Source organism: Myotis davidii, unplaced genomic scaffold (assembly GCF_000327345.1).
Source record: "Myotis davidii unplaced genomic scaffold, ASM32734v1 scaffold496, whole genome shotgun sequence".
NCBI lineage: Eukaryota > Metazoa > Chordata > Mammalia > Chiroptera > Vespertilionidae > Myotis > Myotis davidii.
The window spans coordinates 2,613,669-2,636,229 of record NW_006289398.1 but is presented as its reverse complement, the minus strand read 5'-3'; the positions used below and the strand labels follow the sequence as shown (position 1 = coordinate 2,636,229).

The 22,561-nt window shown below is 40.2% G+C and overlaps 1 protein-coding gene across 1 annotated transcript in view; it reads left to right on the top strand.

Annotated features, from left to right (window-relative positions):
- SPEF2 (sperm flagellar 2) overlaps nt 1-22,561 on the top strand; it is a 127,495-nt gene that overhangs the window by 36,857 nt on the left and 68,077 nt on the right. The window contains exons 11-15 of the mRNA XM_006761794.2: nt 11,473-11,692; nt 13,762-13,910; nt 15,597-15,672; nt 17,587-17,648; nt 19,606-19,709. Of these exons, the coding sequence (XP_006761857.1) occupies nt 11,473-11,692; nt 13,762-13,910; nt 15,597-15,672; nt 17,587-17,648; nt 19,606-19,709 (611 nt within the window). The remainder of the gene's footprint in view (nt 1-11,472; nt 11,693-13,761; nt 13,911-15,596; nt 15,673-17,586; nt 17,649-19,605; nt 19,710-22,561) is intronic.

The following is a 22,561-nucleotide window of genomic DNA, read 5'->3' as shown; positions in this document are numbered from 1 at the left end:
TTTGTCTTTTTAATTTTTGTTCTTGTTTGGGAAATCATTACCACAGGAACACGGTCGTCTTACCCACATCCTTTGTAGGAAATTGTAAACTTTTGTTAGGTGTGTGTGTGAACGTCTGGCAGGGCAGTTTATTGTGTCTATAGCCTTTACTGTCTTTCGGGAAATGAAAATTACCTTAGGATTTGTGTTTATATACTTTGCTCCTTTTGACCACATGATGGAAAATATGCAGATGTTATACATTAATCCTTCCCTATTGTTAGCGCTTCTTTTGTCTCTTCGGGATCTTGTTAACTGTTCCTGCCTGCAAGCAAAAAATAAATGTTTCAACTTGTAAAATATATTATTTGGCTTAAGGGGGACAACACAGCCTGGTTTAGCTGAAGGGAGCAGCTGTCCATACTTATCATTGCTAAATTTGCTCAGCCTTTCTAGTCCTTAGGGATTAAATGAATAACTTGGAAATTAGTCTTCCAAAGGTTTGCCTTCTTAGCATACTTTATTGATGCCCATAAACACCATCCTTAAATAACTAGTATCTCCCAGTTTTGAGCCCACACTTTTAAAGCTCTGTTAGAGAACTATCATGCTTAAATATTTTAAATATTACTCCTAGAAATTGGCATGAAACACAATTTTGCTCATGTATGCATCATATGTAGCTGCCAACAATTTGTCTCTTATTTCTTTTTTTAATATATTTTTATTGATTACAGAGAGAGAGAGAGAGAGAGAGAAACTTTCTCCAATCATTGACTGGATGCCTTCTGCACGCCCCCCACCAGGGATCAAGACCAGAATCAAACCCAGGACCCTTCAGTCCACAGGCCTATGCTCTATCCACTGAGCCAAACCGGCTAGGGATATCTCTTATTTCTTAACATTATTTCCTACATCATCACACTCCATCATCCAGGAATGGTATGGCCAGAAATATCATTCACTTATCACTCCTAGGGAGGAGGCAGTAACAGCATCATGGAACAGCCGGGCCCCACTGGGATTCCCAGGCAACTGCCACAGGAAAACAACGAGTAGGGAAGAGCCCTAAAAACCCAGTGCACCCTGGGCAGCAGGGGAAGCCAGGAGCCCAGCCTCTCTAGCTCTCTGGAAGCACGGTCCTCACACAGCAGCCAGTGGTTCTCAGTTACGCACTGGCCTCCTCCTGGTAAACCCCAAACTCCCCCAGTGCAAGTCCTTTTCAGGAAGTCTCCGCCACAACACTCTTGGCAATTTGCAGAGTTCTGCTGTGCATGCCAACAAACAAGTGTTAGTTGGAATTCCCCCAATTCGAAAGAAGGGTATTTTGTGTCCAGTGTATCATGTTGTTAAGTCGGCCAAAGTTTTGTCTTTGTTATTTTTGTTTGAAAAATTACTGTGTAAGCTCATGATCACTTGAGCTTATTGTGGTTGTTGGGCTAACCCTAGAGTGTATGTTGTAATGCACATACACTGTTGGCTTATGATACTCTACTAACTAGACTTTATGATGCATTTGTCTATATTGTGGTTTAACATTCATGCTCCTGTCACTACGCCAGATGTATACACACCTTCTTTCTCAAGAGATCCCCAGGTTTGTTTATACATTGTTCATGTCTTTGTTTATTGCCAGGTCTTTTCCCCTGGAGAATAGGAATGAGGGACTAAATCAACCATGGGGTTGTCTTCCTATGTCTCATCTGATCTGTCTGACTGAAAGGCTCCAGACACTGCCTTGTTCTTACTCACAACCCCTGCCTTTAGTATTGACCCAGTGGCTTCAGACTCAGCTTCTAAGAGTGGACACGCCAGCTACCCCTGCCTTGCTCCCTGGCTTCCCAGTGAATGACCTCTTCTTCATAGCTTATTATTTAATCAAATTTTCTTATGGGCAGAATATCAATCTGAAGCTTGTGTCACTCAAGTGAAATCACTGGGTAACTGACACAAGCACAGTGATAGATTTTGTAGCAGGTAAGTGATTGTAAATACCCATTTTTTTAAAAAAAATTATTTAAAAGATATTTATTGCATTAGTCAACTCAGGCTGCCACTGTAGACTGGGTGGCTTCAAAATATAGGCATGTATTTCTCACACTCCTGGGAGATCCAGGATCAGGGTGCCAGCAGATTCAGTTTCCTAGTGAGGACTCTCTTCTAGACTTGCAGGCGGCCACCTTCACACTGTGTCCTCACATGGAAGAGAGAGAGAGAGAGAGAGAGAGAGAGAGAGAGAGAGAGAGCGCTCTGGTCTCTTTCCTTTTTAAAGGACACTATTCCCATCATGGGGACCCCCACTGTCAAAACCTTATTGCCTAATTACCTTGCAAAGGCCCCACATATGAACTGTAGAGAGACACAATAGAGTCTGTAACATACCTGTTTACTCAGGACACTTATGAGATACCTCAGAGTGCAAGCTTAGGTAATACCTCAAGTGCAAGACTCCTTGAATTCAAATGAAATGGCTGTTTCATCGCTTTTTTTTTTTTTTGCTCCTTGCTGAGAAAGTAGACGACCCCACTGTTTGGCGGTGTCTTAGTGGGATTACCAGTAGGTCCTATAATACTGATTTATGGTAACCAAATATAGTGATGCTAATTTACAAAGTAGAGTATTAATGTATTGATTTTCAAAGGGAGCTGTAGTTATCCTAGCCCTGTGGTTATTAAGAAACAAGGCTATCTTCCAACTATTGTTGGCCAAGGATTTTAGAGGACTTGGAGGGGGTTTGGCAGAGGTCTTGAGTCTATGGAGTAGAGGGACTAGAAGGGGAACTTTGGTCATGGGGCCCAATAAATTTCAAGAAACTTTAATGGATCCAAGAAAGTCTTAGAATTTTGGTGTGGGGCAGAGGTGTTGGGCTGAGAACTCTCCCACCTAAAAGAACCCTCTCTCCCCCACTGCTCCTGTCCAGTCCCCAGAGCCTGTCAGCAATATACTTTGGTACATTGGACATAGAGTTGTCTTTGATATATTGGGTCAGTGCCACCTATAAGCTTTTTTGGAGTGGTCTACACCCCTTTGAGGTATTAACCTTATGTGGCATTAGAGAAATTCCAACCCAGTCTGTCTCTCTGACTGTCCCTGGCTGAGCGATGGTAGCAGGTAGGTGAATTCAGATGTAGAAGCTTCTGGAAAACTTTTTGAGCAGCAAGACCATAGCAGTTGGTATCAAAGTGATCTTGAGGGAGATACCACCTCCCTGGTGAATAACGCATAGTTTGACCAACTAAGCAATACAGTTTACTGTTTTTATTGGAAGGACTACCAACTCTAGAATTGTTTGGTGGTCCTTTCACAGGGAGAGAGCTAATATAATGTCCAGTGTGATAATGTCCCAAGGGCATTGGGGGTCAGGAGGACTGCAGTAGCCTTAGAGTCTTAATTTGTTTCAGACCCAGGCAATCGGGCTGTAAAAAGCACTGGACTAGCTGCACAGCTGCTGTCATCCCCAACATGCTGCGTTCAGTGCCCCAGGAGGGCCGAGGTGCTTTCCAGGGCAGAGAAGGGAACCAGGACTATGGACCTGTCCTTTGGGGCTGAATAAGCTACTCGTCCCTGGATCTCCTCCGCTGAGTCACTTTGAGCACGTCTGGCAGCAGAGTGCCACGCAGAAGCCCCTGCCCATTGTTTGCCGCTGATTTGCCACTGAATTTCAGCAGCACAGAAATCTCCGTTTTCAGGACAGAGGAGCTCTCCAAGTGGCTTCATTTCAGTTGCTCCTGGTAATCAGACCTGCAAGACAAAGTGTCAGCCCAGATCTGGCTGCCTGATCTATAAGTGAGAAAAAGAAGCCTGCCCCTTCTTGCAAGTGTGGGCTTTCTGAACTTATGGACCGTTAGAAGCTAGAGTTGTTGGGTTGTGCATAGTGAGGAGCCAGGCCCTCTTGGGGTGTAGGCCCCGTGGCTTTGACAGTGATCTTCAGCACCTGCTGGGTAATTGACCAAGGCCAATTTGAATTTCCCTCAAAGTAGGGGGATTCAAATTAGGCACAAAGTAGGTGGAATTTGTTACCCGGGCCTCCTTTTGTGATAGGCTAGACTAAACATCTATTTCCGTGGCATTAGGTCAGGGCAGGTTGGGGACGGCTGCTGCTAGGACCTAGGTGATAAGGTTCTGAGTGGAAGCCATTATTAGGATTAGGACCAGGTCTTCACATTTCCTAGTGAGACAGAATTAACTGCAGGATCTGCTGAGAGGCAGGCATTGGCTACTCACAATTCTTCTTGTAGCCAGGACAGTCTTCAGCTCAGCATTGTGGGTGAAGTAGAGTTAACTGCTGTCTTTCCCTGCTTACCATGGCTACGTATGCACTTCCTGAGAGTAGGTAGGGAGCTCAGACTGAGCACTCTAGCACAGAGGTGCACGGAGGCATACCTTCTCTCTGGAGGTGCATCTGCCCTGCCAACATCAGTGAGAGCTGTGCATCCCCATGCCCTTAGCTCCTCTAGAATCTACAGGCAAGCCTGGCAGGAAGGTATGGCCAGGTAGCTAACCATGCTATGACATGACTGGAAGTCAGGTGACTTAGAAAGGCTGCCAAGCTCACTCAGCAGGGCCGGCTCAACTTTTCTAGTTGCTCTGAGACCTTTAAATCGGGTCCCAATGCAGAGCCCACTCCATGACAGTTCCGAGGTGAGACGTCAGAATTTAGTTGTCCATCAGCTGCTGACTTCTCCTCTCTTCCTCCTTGTTAAGGGTTGCACAGGGCAGGATCCATTCTTCTCATTGGAACCTGGCCATCAAAAAGGTTCCACACTGTGGTTAAGAAACCATATAGGGCTGCCAGGTTACATGAGCTGACTCCCCATCGTATCTAACCACCCTTTCTGCTTCTCCTGAGAAGCATGGGCAGTTGCCAGGAATTTAAAAGTCTGAATTACAAATTTAGGCAGTTCCCCAGATTCCCTCAGGGTTTTTGAGTGGTTGGAGGAGAAAAAGCCTGGGAAGGAAAGGCAAAGAACAGAAGCTCTGAAAGCTACGAAGTTTTACCTTAGTACTCCATTGTGGAGTATGGCTTTTTTTCTGAATGCCAGACTCCAGTAATTGGAATATAGCCCCTGGATTTTCCATGTTGCCATGGTAATAAGTGTGTTTCTATAACGTCTGATTACCTCTGGTAGGAGACAGGACAGATCCAAACAGAAGATCAGCCAGGATTGCCGCTGCCAGAGGTTCATTTCTTTGAACTGGAACCAAGATGATCAAGATAGTTTATCTGAAAGTGGCCAGAAACAGGAAGCGGCAGAGGTGGGCTCAAGCCAAGTCCTTTGCGTAGGCCAAGGATCAAAGCTGAGATTGGTGAGAACCAGACTAGAGAATGAAAATGAAGCTGGGTGGCGGGAAGGGAGGCAGAGCTGGAACAGAAGAAGACGCGGATTAAAGGCTTGGAAGCAACGTGAGGAGGCCCTAGGCAATTGCCACAAACAGAGCTGGAATGTCTGCCCCTTGCTTTTATTATCTGCCCATCATGTGCTACATGGCTGCATCAACCTAGTTTAGGAGACCCAAGGCAAATATCCAGTTAGGAATATGAAACTAATCAGGTCACAAACAGCTCTCCATACATCACCTCTTACGTGCCCATTCACACAGGCGGCTCCTTCCCATTCCAGGACACTATAAAGTCTCTGGAGGCGCTTTTACCAAGTCCCAAACATATAGGTTGTTAATAATTTATTACATTTCAGCTGAGATGCTTTTTGCTGCCATAAAAAGATGCCTTGATTTAATGGAGAAGCTCTCTCAAAATTCATACTACAAACCCTGACTTCAGGAAATGCTTCTAGCCCTAACTGGTTTGGCTCAGTGGATAGAGCGTTGGCCTGTGGACTGAAGGGTCCCATGTTCGTTTCCGGTCAAGGGCATGTACCTTGGTTGTGGGCACATCCCCAGTGGGTGGTGTGCAGGAGACAGATAATCGATGTTTCTCTCTCATCGATGTTTCTAATTCTCTATCCCTCTCCCTCTCTGTAAAAAATCAATAAAATATACATATATATAAAAAGAAATGCTTCCAGAACTAGCTAATTTCGTACATGGCCTGTGGATTCCTGCCGACTTCTATCTGTAATGATGACATTTCCTGATCTAGATTTGGGGTTGAGTTGTGCCTGTCAATCTTATTTGGGAAACTAAGATCTAAAATCAACCACACAAATAAGATCTTAAAAAAAGGTGAATAAACCGGATCTTTAAATGATTACCAATTATGAGAAATTGCACCTAGAATTATGTTATTATTTTTTAAATATATTTTGGTAAATCTCTACTTGGTAACTCTCTGGGTTGAGTCACTGTTAGTATAAAGTTAAGGGTTTATCCTTCCTATTTAAGAGATGAATCCAAGATGGTACTTAGACACATGAAATCAGAACTGAGGGTACCTGGTGTCTTGTCCAATAAAACATCCTGTATTTTTTTGGTTTTTTGGTTTGTTTTGTTTTTCAAGCAGTGGATTGAGAATAGATTATGAAATTAATTCATAGGTCATAATCATTATTTTTAAAAAATAGAAGCACGACATAATGGAGATGATGCAATGGTATACAATAGAAACTAAAGCACCTCACCAGTAGTAAGGATAGGTATTTCATACAACATTTTTTTCTGTCTTACACGTACTTGCTCACAAATACTGGCAACAATGTAAAATGCATTTCTTATGGAGGGCCCTCGGCCAAAATGTCTGAAAGCCACTTTCCTGGAAGATGCAGTACAATTAGTAATTATTTTTCAATAGAGGCCGGGCAGGGGGAGGAGTGCCCACAGGGGTTCATAACAATAAAAAATGGAGACATTTGGTGAAGTGGTTGACCTGGAAGGAAGCCTGTACAAGTAGCTAAAGAAAAGGTCATCATGATGACCAAAATAGAATGTTCTAGGGAATTTGAGGGTTGATAATGGCTACCACAACCCCTGAGGCTGCAACTACAAGCCTCAGTTGTACTTCAGCCATCACAGACTGTCTTCTCTCCCTCACTTTCTGCTGTGTGGTGTGCAAGAAAAGCCAGCCGTAGTAGATGCAGAATTCATGCAGCGCCAAAGCCGTGGCAGGGTGGAGTTGTGGTGCTTTGGCCCTGCACTCTAAAGGAAGCCTAGCCTCATTTTGTGGAGTTACCTCATGTGGCATTTTTCAAGGTCAGTTTATTAGAAGCTTCCACCATTCGTTTTCTGGCCACTGTAACCAGATAATATGTCTGTTGTTGGGTTTTAGTATCTCTAGGTAAAAAGATGGCATTTCAAGGAAACTGGCAGGTATGAATGCTTTAGGGCTTGAATTGTGAGACGCTTGGAGCTCACCAGACTGGGAATAGCTGGACAGCTTCAGGACATGTAGATGTTGGTAAAGTCTAGCCATTGACGAAGACACACGCTGGATTGTGTGTACTTTCAAACCAGTACCGCCGCTCTGCAAAGGCCACATTCAAAGGCTGCTACTGGATAGCATTGGCATAACCCAATGTGTGTGTGTTGAGTATCGTGCTAGTGGAACTCACGTGGCAGTTGAAGGTTTCTCAAGGTCCAGATTCCATTAACACAGGTTCGTCGAAGTGAACCGTGTCCCCCCTCTCTTTTAAAAGGATAGACGAGAAAGCTCTGTCTCCATCTTGGATCTTCAGAAGAAGTGAGAATGAGGTGCATTTGCTTTGCTCCAGGGGTAATCATGTTCAGAGAAGCAAGCAAAGCATGTTGAGAAAACCATGCATCTCCACCAGCAGCAGCATCCAGCCACTTGGACAATATTGCAGTCGAGGAGGGGAATCCAGTAACCTGGTCACCTGGGAGATCTTAGGTGTGTCTTTGAAGTGTGCACACTCAAATACACCACTCTCAATCAAGTCTGTCTGTACATGCTCATGACACTTGTAGCAATAGTTAATAACAAGGGGACCAAGGACAAGGACTTATCAGGCCACAGGACACAAAAGGATATGACAGACTGGATGTAACCAGAATCAGAAGACTAGGGAACCTGAGGTAGCGACTACATGATATAGAGAACCATGTGAGAGTATTGAATCCTGGCCGGTAAGCAGATTGTTAGGTCCATGTTATCGGTGAAAACAGGAAGAATTGGGAGATACCAAGGTCCCAGGAATTCAGAATTCAGTTTCTGGAAAGGTCGGTGTAAGTCAATTAATAAAAATACTACTAGCAAAGAGGTTATGACTTTTAACCAAGGTCAGAGGTTGTTTACTCTGTTGTAATTTTATGATCTCTGTGTGTAGGTAGACAAGAGGTGTTGATAGATCTTGAGTCTTGCACTTTTACCTTCTCAAAAATACATATTGATGGTATTTATATAGGCACAATAAAAATAAAGAGATGTTAATTGTTCATTATACATGCATGTCAGTTGACATGAATTAGTGCTAAGACCAAGGAGCACATTTACACACAAAATAGTGTCTTACTAAAGTACTGGTTTATACCAGGTGATACTTACCTGGTGTTGCCCACTCTAGGCATCAGAGTCCTGAAACTAATAGTTAGATGTCTATTTATAACAGTACCTGAAGGAGTAAAAATTAAATATTTTATATAATTTTCTCTAGTATAATTTTATTATATAATTATGTAAAAGAGAAACCTGGTTCTTCATTAATGAACTAGAAAATCTCTTTTGCTCAGTGGAGTGAAACTAGTAATCTTCATTCTGGTCTGAATTTACCTCTTTTTCCAGTTCTTCTGACCTCTTTTTCACTCCTCATGTTCTTGTTCCAACCTGAGATGTTTACCTTGACTTACCCTTTATTTTTGGTCTTCAGCTGTGTTTTAAAGATGGTTCTAAAAAATGTGTCCCCTCCCCCCATCCTCTCCCCCGCTCCCCACATTCCTCTCCCCCGCCCCCCCCAAAAAAACCACCTTGATTTGCTTATCTCCACAGGTCAGGCCTCCGTTCTTTTTCTAATCTAAGCATTCCATTCCCTTCATGGTCAACATTCTGTCCCATTGTGTTCTGCCACATTCTATACTAACTCAGTGATGGAAGAGGGTTTATTCTGGTGCCTCTGAGTAGCAGCAACCATCTCTATACCAGGGACTCAACTGCATAGCCACCTCTACTTCCCTAGGGACATTGCAACTTCTTTCTTTTTTTAAAGGTAAAACTACTTGTTTAGAACTCCCAGAATAGTGTAACTATTAATGCTAATGATAAATATCTTTTTCTTATTCCTGCCTTTAATGGAAAAAAATGTATCATTCATCTTTGTTCACCACTACATATCGATCCTAAAAGTGCTAAGGATGTCATATTCAATTTATTGCATATTAGAGGATTTGCTTTGTTTCATTTTAATTTTTATAAATATTTTCTCATCAGAAATGAATTTTGAATTTTATCAGATGCTTCTTGGTCAAAATGATCATGGCTTTTAAAAAAAATAAATTAGCTTACTAATGTGATATGGTAATAAGTTTTCTAATATTTATCTTTCCCAGTGTTCATGAAATAACTCTGATTTAGTTATGGCAAGACAACTTCAACATAGTATAGAGGTTATGAGCACATGTTCTAGAATCTGCCTGCCTGCGTTCCAATCCAAGTTCTGCCATTACTATTTGTTGTGAACACTTGACAAGAAATTTAGCTTCTATAATACTTGGGTGTTTTCTTCTGAAAAATCAGAAAGATAAGAATACTTCTGTAAGAGTCATGTGAGAATCGTGTGAGATAATACATAAAAACAACAGTATATGGCACATACTGTGTAGTAAATGTCAATTGGTATCTTTATTGTCTCTTAATATAATGCTAATTCTTTTACTATTTCAGGCATGATTCTTGTAAAGTATTTCCAAGTGAGGTTGGCTTGTAATTTTCTTCTTGGATGCTATTTTTGTCAATTTCTTTTGACATCTTTCTGGTATCAGGGTTATGCTAGTTTTGCCAAGTGAATTGGAAAGCTTTCTATTTCATTCCATTCTCTAGAAAACTAAACAACACTTATATTTCAGTTAATTATGGTAGACTATTATGGTCTTCAAGATTCCTCTGGATATAGTTCTTTGACAACTTTTCCAATTTTTTCATGGTTTTCATCTTTAAAATACTCCACTTAAATTAAAAATTGTATCATTTTTACTCTCCTAAAATATCATTTTACCATACAGTAATAAATACAAGTTTTTTATAGTAGAGTTATACATAACATTTTCTTAAAGATTTTTAAGTCTTCTTAAAATCTGTTACTTTTTTTCTATTATATTAAAAAATTGATATTTGCTATTCTTCACCTTTGTTCAGAACTAATAGCAATTTTATTATCAGGATTATCATGGACAAATGTAGGAATATATCAATAACAGGTATGTCAATAGTTTGCTCTCTAATTTATCAATTTCCATTTTTATGAGTCCCTTCTTCCTTATTTTTAAATTTATTTTAATATTATTTCAATGCTTAGTTTATTTATTTCCCTTCTTTTCAAGTCAAGGCATTATGCTAAGGAACTATGAATTTTCCTCTAAGTACAGTTTGATCCCATCCCATATTTTTTAAAATATATTTTATTGATTTTTTTTTTTTTTTTTTACAGAGAGGAAGGGAGAGAGATAGAGAGTTAGAAACATTGATCAGCTGCCTCCTGCACATCTCCCACTGGGAGATGCCCTTGACCAGAATCGAACCTGGGACCCTTCAGTCTGCAGGCAGACGCTCTATCCACTGAGCCAAACCGGTTTTGGCTCCATCCCATGTTTTTAATAAATAAATTTAATGTTCTTTTTGGACATTTATATTTTGAATTTCTTTCTTGCATCAAGAATTACTCAAAAAGACTGATTTTAGTTGTTAAGAATTTATATTTTTCATATCTTTCAAACATCAATTTCTAGTTTTATTACACAGAGCTCAGAGAATGTGGTCTGTAGTGTTGTTTTTTTCTTTCCCTTTAATTGATCATTTCAGCAAGAAACCTGGAAAAAACTGGGAGTTAAACATAGACTGACACCATATTGGGCATGAAATAGCAGATAAAACTATTACTGTTCTTTATCTGCTTACTTATTATAGTTTTAATTTAAGTATCTTAATGCGCAACCTGGACTATAATTTGCCTCAGTTAACTCAACATGCCTCCTTTTATAAACTATTATGGATTTTAGAGTTGGGTTAGTGTGTGTTTTCTTAATTTTTATGTGGTGGGCTCATTTTTTGCTCTCTAGTATGAAAGTATTCACGTTATTAGCCATTTATGTAATACTAGAGTTCCGATGCTCTAAATTCATAGACTAAGGGGCTCAGCCCTCACAGCCCTGGCTTCATCTGGAAGGTCATCTGGAAGGTCGTCTGGACAGTTCTTCTGCTGTTCTGCCATCCAGTCTAATTAGCATATTACACTTTTATTATTATAGATAATAATTTGACCTATTGATTAGCTTCTGTTTGTTATAATTTGTATTTGTTTTCAATATCCTTAAATGCCTAAATTCCACTTTTAAGAATATTATGTTTTGTTTGTCTCATTGCTACTTTCACAGAACATGGTTGGAGAGTGGGCCTTACCAGAAGAAATGATTGAAAATGTACCACCCTCCAACAATTGCATATTGGGCCATGTGGTCTACAGACTAACTGAAAAATCTCTTCCCGCTCAAGTTGAATCAATAGAATCTGAATTGCCTTCATATGCTATTAAAGGGTGCATATTAGGGAAGACATTTAGTGGAAAAACAACTGCTCTAAAGGCTCTAGAAAAAGGTAGAATTTCTTTCTTTTTGTATTTGTATTTATCAAATTATCTTAACATTGACTGTAACTGCAAATGGCTATGTCTGTAGAAAATATACATGAGGGTCTGCTGATATATTAGGAAAATCTGTCATCAAGAATTTTATAATAGAATGATCAAATAATTTGTTTCTAAGTCAGACACTTACTGATATAGAGTCATAAACTGTGACTGTCCCAGGCAAACCTGGTTATATGGATATGCTATATTATCATGGTGCACAGTATAACTAGAAATAACAAGTCTTAAACTTTCCTCATAAATTTTACTTACTTTACCAATAGATGAAGTAGGATATTAATAATTTGTCACAAGTGCAAGAGAAATCCACTGAAAATTATATAATATAAAAAATGTAAATATTTTCATTCTTTATATTTGTTGAATTTTCACTCTGTCTTTGATGAGCCTTAGTCTTTCTCTGTAGAAGTTCTTTCAGTTGGAGGCAAAATCACAGATTTTCATCTGTTTAATTCATTTTTATTCATTATGTTTTTCCCTTTTTCATGGGAAAGCTCAAAATTTGTACTGAGGCCAGGCCATCCTCCATCAATCTTTTTTTTTTTTTTTTAGGTGTTGATTTTTATTTTATTTTATTTATTTTTTTAATTCCTCCATCAATCTAAGACAAAGAAGGGTAGGTCATTATTGAGATGTCAAAGAGCCCTCCTTAAAAAGCAACTAGACAAAATCACAGTGAGATACCACCTCACATCACTAGAATAGGTTTATTTTTTAAAATATATTTTTATCAATTTTTAGAGAAAGAGGAAGGGAGAGGGATAGAGAGAAACGTCGATGAGAGAGGAACATCATCGATCGACTGCCTCCTGCATGCGCCCCCACTGGGGATCAAGCCCACAACCCAGTCATGTGTCCTGACCAGGAATCTAACTGGTGACCTCTTGGTTCCTGGGTCAGTGCTCAAATGCTGAACCACACTGGCTGGGCAGGTGTAATTTTTTTTTAATGGGAAAAAGACAAGTAGGGATAGTGGGACACATTACTGGTGGGAATGTGAAGTGGTACAGCCATTATGGAAAGCAGTTCAGTGGTTTCTCAAATAAGTTAAATACAGAATTACCATATGACCCCAGAAATTCCACTACTAGTTATATGGCAAAAAGATTAAACACAGGTGTTTAAAAAAGAAGAAACAACATTGTATAGGAATATTCATAGCAGTACCATTAAAAATAACCAAAAGTTGGAACTACCATATTTGCCGGCGTATAAGACGACTGGGCCTATAAGACGACCCCCTAACATTTCCACTCAAAATACAGAGTTTGTTATATACTCGCCGTATAAGACTACCCCCTCTTCCGCACACCTTCCACACACCAAATAAAAGGTAAAACAATATCAGATTTGATTTTAACATTTTGTGTACCTGGCGTATAAGACGACCCCCCACTTGGAGGCATATTTTTCAGGGCCAAAAAATCGTCTTATACGCCGGCAAATACGGTAATCCAAATGTCCTTCAACTGATGAATGGATAACCAATATGGTATATCCATACAATGGAATATTATTCGTCCATAAGAAGGAGTGAAGTACTGATGCATGCTACAACATGAATGAACCTTGAAGACATGATACTGGGTAAAAGAAGTCAGACACAAAGGCTGCATATTGTATGATTCCACTGATATGAAATATTCAGAATAGAAATATCCATAGAGACAGAAAACAAATTAGTTGTTGCCAGGGACAGGGATAGGGTGAGGAAGTGACTGCTTAATGGGTACAGGGGTTCCTTTTGGGATGATAAAATTTTTCTGGAACAAGATAGTGGTGATGGTTGGACAACATTGTGAATAACTTAAATGCCACTGAAGTGTGTCTGTAGAATGGTCAAAATGGGTACTGTATGTTCTGTGAATTCTAACATAATAATTTAAAAAAGCAGCTTGATCCGGACCGCAGTTCTAGGGGGCCCTTAAGACAGAGTGAGAAAGCGAACCCAGCACAGGACGATGACGTCAGTGTTCTACATGAGAAGCTGTCAGTAAAACTGCCTTTTGTACTTCAGACTTTCCTATTCAGGTACTTTCTATCGACACTCTTCTCCAAGAAGCTATCAAAGCATATCATGACAACGAAACCGTCAGTGAGACCCTTCTAATTCATCATGAAACCGAAGAAAAGGCTCTATCGGATCTGCATAGTAGCGAAAGCCAGGCAAATATGATTTTAGTTATCTTTCTTGCACCTTATATATGAGATTTGAAGCTAGATGGAATCTAAAAGATCTTCTAGACCAGAGATTGATGGCCTTTTCTGTAAAGGTCCCAAGAGTAAATAGTTTATATTTTCTGGGTCAAGAGGCAAAATCAAGGATATTATGGGGTACTTATATACCACAAGAGAAAATCCACCCGCCTCCACCAGTTTCCCTGGGTGGTCCATCCAGGGTGATGGTCTGACTTTGTGCCCTGTCACCTTCCGCTAAAGGCATTCTCCTCAGGAAAGAGCCACTGATGGTGAGGGGGTGGAGGGCCTGAATTTTAAGGGCTGGAGGGAAGAGGATAAGAGTGCTGTATGGAGTTCAGCAAGTCACCAGCGCCCAGAGTGAAATTCAACTCCTGAGAGCCTTGCAGCAGAGTCCCCATCATGTAGTTGGAGCCAAAGCCAGCCTTCGGCAATGGTCGAGGCCAGTGCTAGAGCTGAGCAGGGACAGGGGGTGGAGGGTGACACCGGCTTAGTCTCCAGGCTCACAATGGTATCTTATGGAGTTTTAAGTACCCACGAACCGTATAAAAATAGTCAGTTCCTTAAATTTGGTCCATGCTCATTGTTGGCCAATCTCTGATCCAAACTCATAGACCTCAATTTGTGGAGGTGGGGGGTTGAAGGGAGGTTTACCAGCATCACATTCTCATCAGTGTTGCATCTTGCTACATTATTGCATGAAGGTTCTAGTGCAGGAAATAGGAGAATGTGGCCCCACCTTGGGAGACAGTAGAAGCCCTAAGCATGAATTGGTTTGATTGGGATAAGGGGTTTGGTAATGTCTAGCCCAGTGATGGCGAACCTTTTGAGCTCGACATGCCAGCAATTTGAAAAACCCTAACTTAACTCTGGTGCCATGTCACATATAGAAATTTTTTGATATTTGCAACCATAGTAAAACAAAGATGTATATTTTTGATATTTATTTTATATATTTAAATGCCATTTAACAAAAAAAATCAACCAAAAAAATGAGTTCGCGTGTCACTTCTGACACGCATGTCATAGGTTCGCCATCACTGGTCTAGTGATCAGGATCCCAGGTTCTAAACCCAAAACTTTTTCCCCTACCTTATGCTGTCTCTGCAATTGAATGAATTAGCAGAGAATCTAATCCAGATCATCGGCATGAGCTATAAAATAAGTATCCTTTAACTATGGATTCTGAAAATAACGAAGTTTTCTTCACTGTGGGATGCTTTGTCTTCCATGTTGTGGTACTCTTCATATTCTAATCTTTTGGGTGCCAGATAACACACATCTTCACTTTATTTCCCTTATGGTTAGCTATGACTGACATCTCTAGGATTGTTCTTTCTCAGCTGGTTTCCATAAACTCTTCCTCTTCTCATCTTCCATTGTGTTTTCAAAATGGCAGTTGCTGTATTTTACATAGTAATTGAAAGCCAATTGAAAGACAGATTCCACCACAGGTTACTGTGTATTTTCATAAGTACAATTATCACCAAACTTAGTTTCTTTCTGGAAGTTATTCAGTCCCTCTAAATATCACTTATGTTTTAATGTTACAAATAGTGTTTGTTTTTTCAAATCTTACTTATAGAAATGAAATTTATAATGCTATTAAATGACAATATTAAAACCTGTCCATGTGTGTGTGTTTTCTCCCCAAAGGATCTTCAAAGTAAATTTTCACTTGATCTGCTTTCAGAGGAAGCCTTACCAGAAGGAGAAGATAAAACTATACTTAGTAAGTAAGACATTAAAACACATCATCCAGCCCTAGCTGGTTTGGCTCAGTGGCTAGAGCGTTGGCCTGTGAACTGAAAGGTCCCAGGTTCAATTCTGGTCAAAAGCACATGCCTGGGTTGTAGGCTCGATTCCCACTAGGGGATGTGCAGGAAGCGGCCGATCCATTATTCTCTCTCATTGATGGTGTTTCTATCTCTCTCCCTCTCCTTTCCTCTCTGAAATCAACTATATATATATATCATCCATCATTTAATTTAGAGGGACAGACAAACAGTAAGAACACATGTATGTGAGCACAGATGTGCTTGCAGGAGAGTCTCACATAATTGTCTCCATGGTCATTTGACAGACAGAACAAGATAAACACAGAGATCCCTAACCTTTGTCTACAACTAGGGATAAGAGACAAAAACAACACGAATTTTTTTTCACACCACTTCAAGTAGTTGCTCAGTTTGGCTGTGTTATCAAGACCACCAGAATATATTATCCTCCTTTCTTCCTGGCTTTTCATTGTTTGTTTCACCTATGCAGGTCTGGGTGAGTGAGTGTTACTGGGGTCCTCTCCGCGTACTACTGCTTTGTTCACAGTGTTGAGGGAGGCTGCAGGGCCTGGACCCTTCAAGCCACCTGAACAGTGGTACCTTAGATAATGCTCAGTGTATTCCTAACCATGGGCAAGCAAATAGAACCAAGCTTCCCAAACCTAATGAGAAATTAGCTCCAGTTCTTTAGATCCTTTGTAGAACCACTGGTACAAAGCAATTTTAAGTCTTAAATATACTTTCTATGTGTGCTAATGATGGCTTTTCCATATTCAATAATTTCTTCATATCTATACTAAAAAAAGGGTAATATGCTAATTAGACAAGACATCTTCCAGACTTCCTTCTGGACAAAGCCATGGTGGCAGGGGCCAAGGCAGAGGCAGTTTGGGGCGATCAGGCTGGCAGGGGAGAGAAGATAGGGCAATCAGACTGGCAAGGGAGGGCAGTTAGGGGAGATTAGGCTAGCAGGGGGGAGCAGTTAGGGGTGATCAGGCTGGTAGGGGAGCAGTAAGAGGTGATCAGGCCACAGGGGAGCAGTTAGGGGGCGATCAGGCCAGCAGGCAAAAGTGGTTAGGGGCAATCAGGCAGGCAGGCAGGTGAGCGGTTAGGAGCCAGCAGTCCCCGATTGCAAAAGGGTGCAGACCTGGCTGAGGGACCCCCTTCCATGCACGAATTTCATGCACCGGACCTCTAGTTCTAGGATAATGTTCAGATCCTCCTGTGCCATCATCACAATCGCCATCACCACTGGACAATGCCTAGATTCCCTACGAACATGCAACTCCCTAGAGCAGCCGAGTTTTCCAACATTTAAAAGGAGATAATCTGCCCCTTATTTGGGGTATTTGTTCCTTCCAGATATTTTCATTAATTTTTAATCTAAATACTGTATAACCTATTTTCTTACAAAAGTACAGTGATTATAAATGGACTCTGAAAACTTAGTATTTTTTCATAGAATTTAACCAAAACCCCTCTGTCTTCTAACATTTTCTACTTTCTAGACTTGTTACTTATAACTAGATAATCCAGGAAAATAAAAATATTAACATTTTCTTGAGAAACTTGGCTTGTTTTCTGAAAAGAAAACCCCAATATGAATGTATTTCTAAGGATATCGTTGTGAGTGTGCCATACTGAGGGAAGGAGGGAGGAAACACCGAGCCACACAGTGGCTGGGATCTTAATGTTGTGGAATGAGGGTAACAGCCATGCTGTGGTATTTCTGTTACTTCCTTCCTCTGAGTGTTAGGCATAACTGGACCCAATGGCCCATCAATCCAAAACCATAGATGGTCAGACGCTGACATGGTTGTTAGTTGTAAACACTGGAGTTTGTTCTTACCACTTTTTCCTGTTGATAGGTTCTGAAACCAATAAAACACCCCAAGCTGAAGAAATCAAGTTAAGTGACAGTGTTTATAAAGTAAGTATTGTAATCTAATTTTGGTGGCTGGTATATTGGAATGTATCATGATCCCTTACTCTTAGGAGTATCTTCAAGTGGAATGAAATAGCAATGTGTTCCTCTTTGGGTTAAAGTAAATCTGAGAGTAAAATATAAGCTAAATCTGAGTTTACTTTATATTTATATTATTTATCTTTAAAGCTGTGGAAATTTATGTTCAGTTTTGCCAAGTAAGAAAGTAAACACATTCTTTTATTTTAGACTTATGCCAAATTTATATTTATGTGTTTTTCTTTACCACTCAATTTATGACTTTTATTTTCTTTCAGACTCTCTTTACCTCTAAAGAATTTTCCCAGAATTAACTCTTTGCCTTATTTGTGACTCTACAGAATATTTTATTAACCTCTGAAAAAATGTTTACAACAATTCACTCACTATTGTTTTAGTGGAAACTAATATTTCTGTCTATAGTATTGCTTTCCTGTATATGGAAACATTTTTTGTTTATTTTCACAGTTCACTGTATGTGCTCAAATAGAATGACCAGATTAATCAAGTATAATTTCATTTACTTTATTTTTTTTACATTAGATTACTTTTTTATGCATTTCATCATGGAAAAATAATTTTATAATGTTTTAGATTTCAAAACTGTTTAAAGAGAGAAAAAGTTTTGGAAGGATATATACCAAACTGTAAACATAATGACCAATAGAGAAAATGATAAAGGGGGCCTTATAATTTTTACTCTGTGTATTTGAAATATAAATTATCAGAAAGGCTAAGTGTGTTTTTATATTTACATTTATTGAGTTATAGGTCCCCCAGAGTCCGTATTTCAGTTCAAGTCAAAGGTTATACTTTGTTTCATATACTGTTGTAATGATTTGGGATATATCACTGAACAAAAAAAGAGTTTATGGACCTGATGGAGTTTGCATTTTAATAGAGGAAGACAGAAAATAAACCACAAACACATAAATAAATGAATTGTATGGTCTATTAGATGGTGATGATGCCAGGAGAAGAGAAAAAGTAGAATAGAGAGGAGTAGAGTAGAGAGTAGAGTAGAGTAAGGGGGATCAGGGACCTAGATGGTGGAACAAGGGGAAGTTGCTGTTTCACATGGGGTAGTCCTCCTTGAGAAGGTGAAGTTTAAGCAGATTGAAGGAAGATTGAGAGAGTCATCCAAGTGGACCCGAGGACGCGCTTCAGGCAGAGAGAAGAGCTGGATGACAACCATGAGGCAGAAAGGTGCTTGGTACCATGGGAGAGGAGTAGGGAATGAGACCAGACAGATGCACAGGAAGAGAGAAGATCCAAGCCATCAGGGTCTTTCAGGCAATGATAGGACATCTGGAGTAAGAGGGGGAGTCTGCTGGGTATTGAGTAGAGATGTAGTATCATTTAATCTATAAAGTGCTCAGTCTGGTGGCTGAGTCAAGAAGCAGCGTAAGGGAAGTAGCTTTGTTGGACTAGCCCTTCTACAGATGACATTCTAAAGTTGGCCAAAATAGAAAAGCTTATTATTTGAGGGTCAACAGCAGGTGGATAAAGCAAAGCAGCGACCACACACTAGGCAGAAAACGTATTGAATGTGAGTGACCATTGAATGAAGAAAGCATCACTGGACAGGAGCCACGCTTCTGCAGGTCATACCAGAGGCATACCAGCTACATGGCACGAGCTGCTAGAACTCTAGCAGAAAGCCTCCATCTTTCTGATTTGAATTATTAGAGGATGAAGTTTGGGATGCTGAAAATTAAAGATCTTGGAAGGGAGGGAGCGATAAGGGAGGAACCTCAAAATCTGCATACACATTTTCCTTAAATGCTTGGCTGACCCTGGAATTGTCACAAATGATTGGAATCTTCATCAGAGAAAATGACCATTTCATGTTTTTTTCTCCAAATATTTAGAATCTTATTTTTTAAAGTAGCTGTACTCTACCATCCATTGTTTATTTTTATAGTTCACGGTGCGTGCTCAGCTTGGTGCAAAATCTGAAAAATTGCTGAAGAAAGGAAAGAGCGTTTCTGACACATTGCTAGTTAATATCATGGTAAATGCTATTAAGTAAGTATTGTTTGTGTATCTTTTTAATATATTCTCAACCATATAGAGATTATAAAATAATATAGAAAAATTGTATATTTAATATCTAATGAATGCTACTACTAATCTATATAAGAAAACACACAGCAAGATCAAGATATTTTTTTTTTTATTTACATGCCTGTATTTCACTTTCTGCTTTACCATCTGTATTTTGTTCACCCAGATGTTAATTCAGGTCAGTTTCTATAACATGTGAGACATTCAAAGAGAAATCAGGTACCACTTAGAAAAGCCAGTGGACGACGGGTTATGGACGGGAGAGACAATTCACAGGCCAATGTGCTTCCTCTTTCTGTGTTTCAGGAGGAGGGTATGAACTTAGGGATCCAAAGGTTGGGCAGTGACGTGTAAGAAGGTGGTGAGAATGTAGAGGTGCACAGGCAAGAATTAATTATGTGCAGAACACAGAGGTGACATGTGATAGGGGATGAAGAAAAGCCAAAATAGGGTGTCATTCTGTAATCTTCCTCTTTTCTAAGGAAGGAGAATTCTCCATAGGCCTTCTTTGTAATACAGTAAAGAGGCAAATTAAAAGAAGCCATAAAAGCTCAGCTGGTACATATAATAAAGAGATGAGGCTTGGAAGGATGGGGGGGAAAAAAGAATAAAAAAACTACCATGAAAGAGAGCTGGTGTGGGTGAGGAAATAGAATGGGGTAGCTGTGCTGTGTAAGAAACATGAGACCCATGAGACAGGGAGGGAAGGAGGTTTTAGGGAAGTTGTGCTCTGCATCTGGAATGGACTCTGCCCTTTAGTGTTTTCTTAAGACCTTATTAAAGGTTTGAGTTGCTTCTCCATTGTGATGTATCTTGGAATGATTGTTCCTGGAATGCAGTACTGAAGACAGTGGGTCACAGGGATGCTCCCCCTCAGAGCTGGAAGGGATCTCATTCGACTAGTTGTAACATTTCTCAGAACTGGTGCAAACTATGTTTAACCTATGGGACTCCTTGTTTAAAACATTGTGTATGAAAAATAAAAGCAGCTATAAGATGTCCCAAAATTCACGCAAGATTTGAATTTTGCGTGAGCATTTACAACAACAACAACAAAATAAAAGCCTAATTTTACTTGGTTTATTGAATCAGATTCTAGTATCTGTTGCCCTTTGATTTCAATCCCTTCAATTTGATAAGCATTACCAAGTACCAATTATGGCCCAGGAGCAGGGACAATGAAGACCACGGCTTTGCGTATGCTCCAGCAAAACCGTGGGGGCTATTTACCCGATGTGTTATTCCATACATAACCCTATACTGTATACTTTATGAATTAATAAAACATTTACAATTTTTAATTATAGACCTGTTTTTTCTCTCAAAATTACTTCTTGCGTGAATTTTGGGACACCCCATATAAAGCAGATCTTAGCTTTGGCTTCAGTGGCGTTCGCGTGACTGCATATTACCCTCTTCACTGCCCTCCCACCACCATCCCCACTGCTGTCACTTTGAAATTCTTTCATCTGGTCCAAATCCATCCGTTTTCCATGAGGAAAGTAAGGCACGTGGCAGTTCCATGAGGCAGTTCTGTCATGTGTCTGGTTAGTAGGGTGGCCAGAGCCAACGCCCAGGTCTTCTCACCCTATGTCACCTGATGTCATCACACGACAGCTGAACGAGTGTGACCCTGACCACCTCCTCCTTCTGAAGTAGTTCCTGAGGCTGTGGGTGGAGGAGGGATCTCACAGAGCTGGCGAGGTGCTCAAGAAACATCTTCATTGTAGGCCAACAAGCCGATTCTATGTGGTGCTTTACCAAACTCTGGACAAGTTATAACAGCAAAAGTGAGGTATTTTCCTGCTTTTTATAGTCCTAACAGAAAAAGAAACAAGATCATAACTTTTAACCCAAACACCAAAATCTCAACTGTGCATGATTTAGAGGTATAGAAGAACAAAGTTCAAGTTTATACCCTTTTCACACTGTTTTCCAATTTAAAGAACTAAAATAATTCTTAGATCACCCATTCTCTATAGAGGATACTACACTGAGTGTCTGTACCCAACTTATAATTTAATTGAGATAAATGAGACTCACTTGAATTTTTCTAAGTAGAAATATGATAATTACCAGTTGTGTGGTGAGGCAAATGAAAGATGAGTTCAGATCAGACGGTCATGACTCCATGCTGGCTTGGGTGGGGTAGGAAGAACTTCCCAGGTTGGCATTGTGAGTAGCCATTATGTACTGGGGTCTTAAAATGTATCATTTCAGTTCATTCTCACAACCACCCAGTGAGGTATGCTAACCCACTTTGTATAGATGAGGAAATAGTTTCAGTGGAGAAACTGCCTGGGAACACAACCTAGAAAGTGCAAACTAATTCATACTCACACAACAGTGAGGAGATCACTTTGTTTGAAGTAAATAGTACAAAATTGTGAGAGAGAAGATAGGTAAGGAGGTTGTGTCCAGGTAGTTTTAAATACCATGTCATGGCCTCTAGAATAGATTTGGAGGACAGCAGGTACCCACAGAAGGATTTTAAGCAAGTGAATGATTAGTTAACCCAAATTTACTATCTAATCTAATAATAGACAAACATGGTAATTGACCATACCTCCATACCTCCGCTATGCTTCCCATGGGCTAATTAGCAGGATATGCAAATTAACCCAACCAGGATGGCGGCTGGCAGCCACACAGCTGAAGCGAGCAAGAGGCTTGCTTGCTCCAGTGATGGAGGAAGCCAAGCTTCCTCCCTGCTGTGGCCGGGCTCTGAGCTCCCCTCTAAGCAACAAAGTTGCAATTATAGAAGCTAAACAAACCCTAGATACATGCTTTCAGCAGGCCAGGGCCTCAGAGCT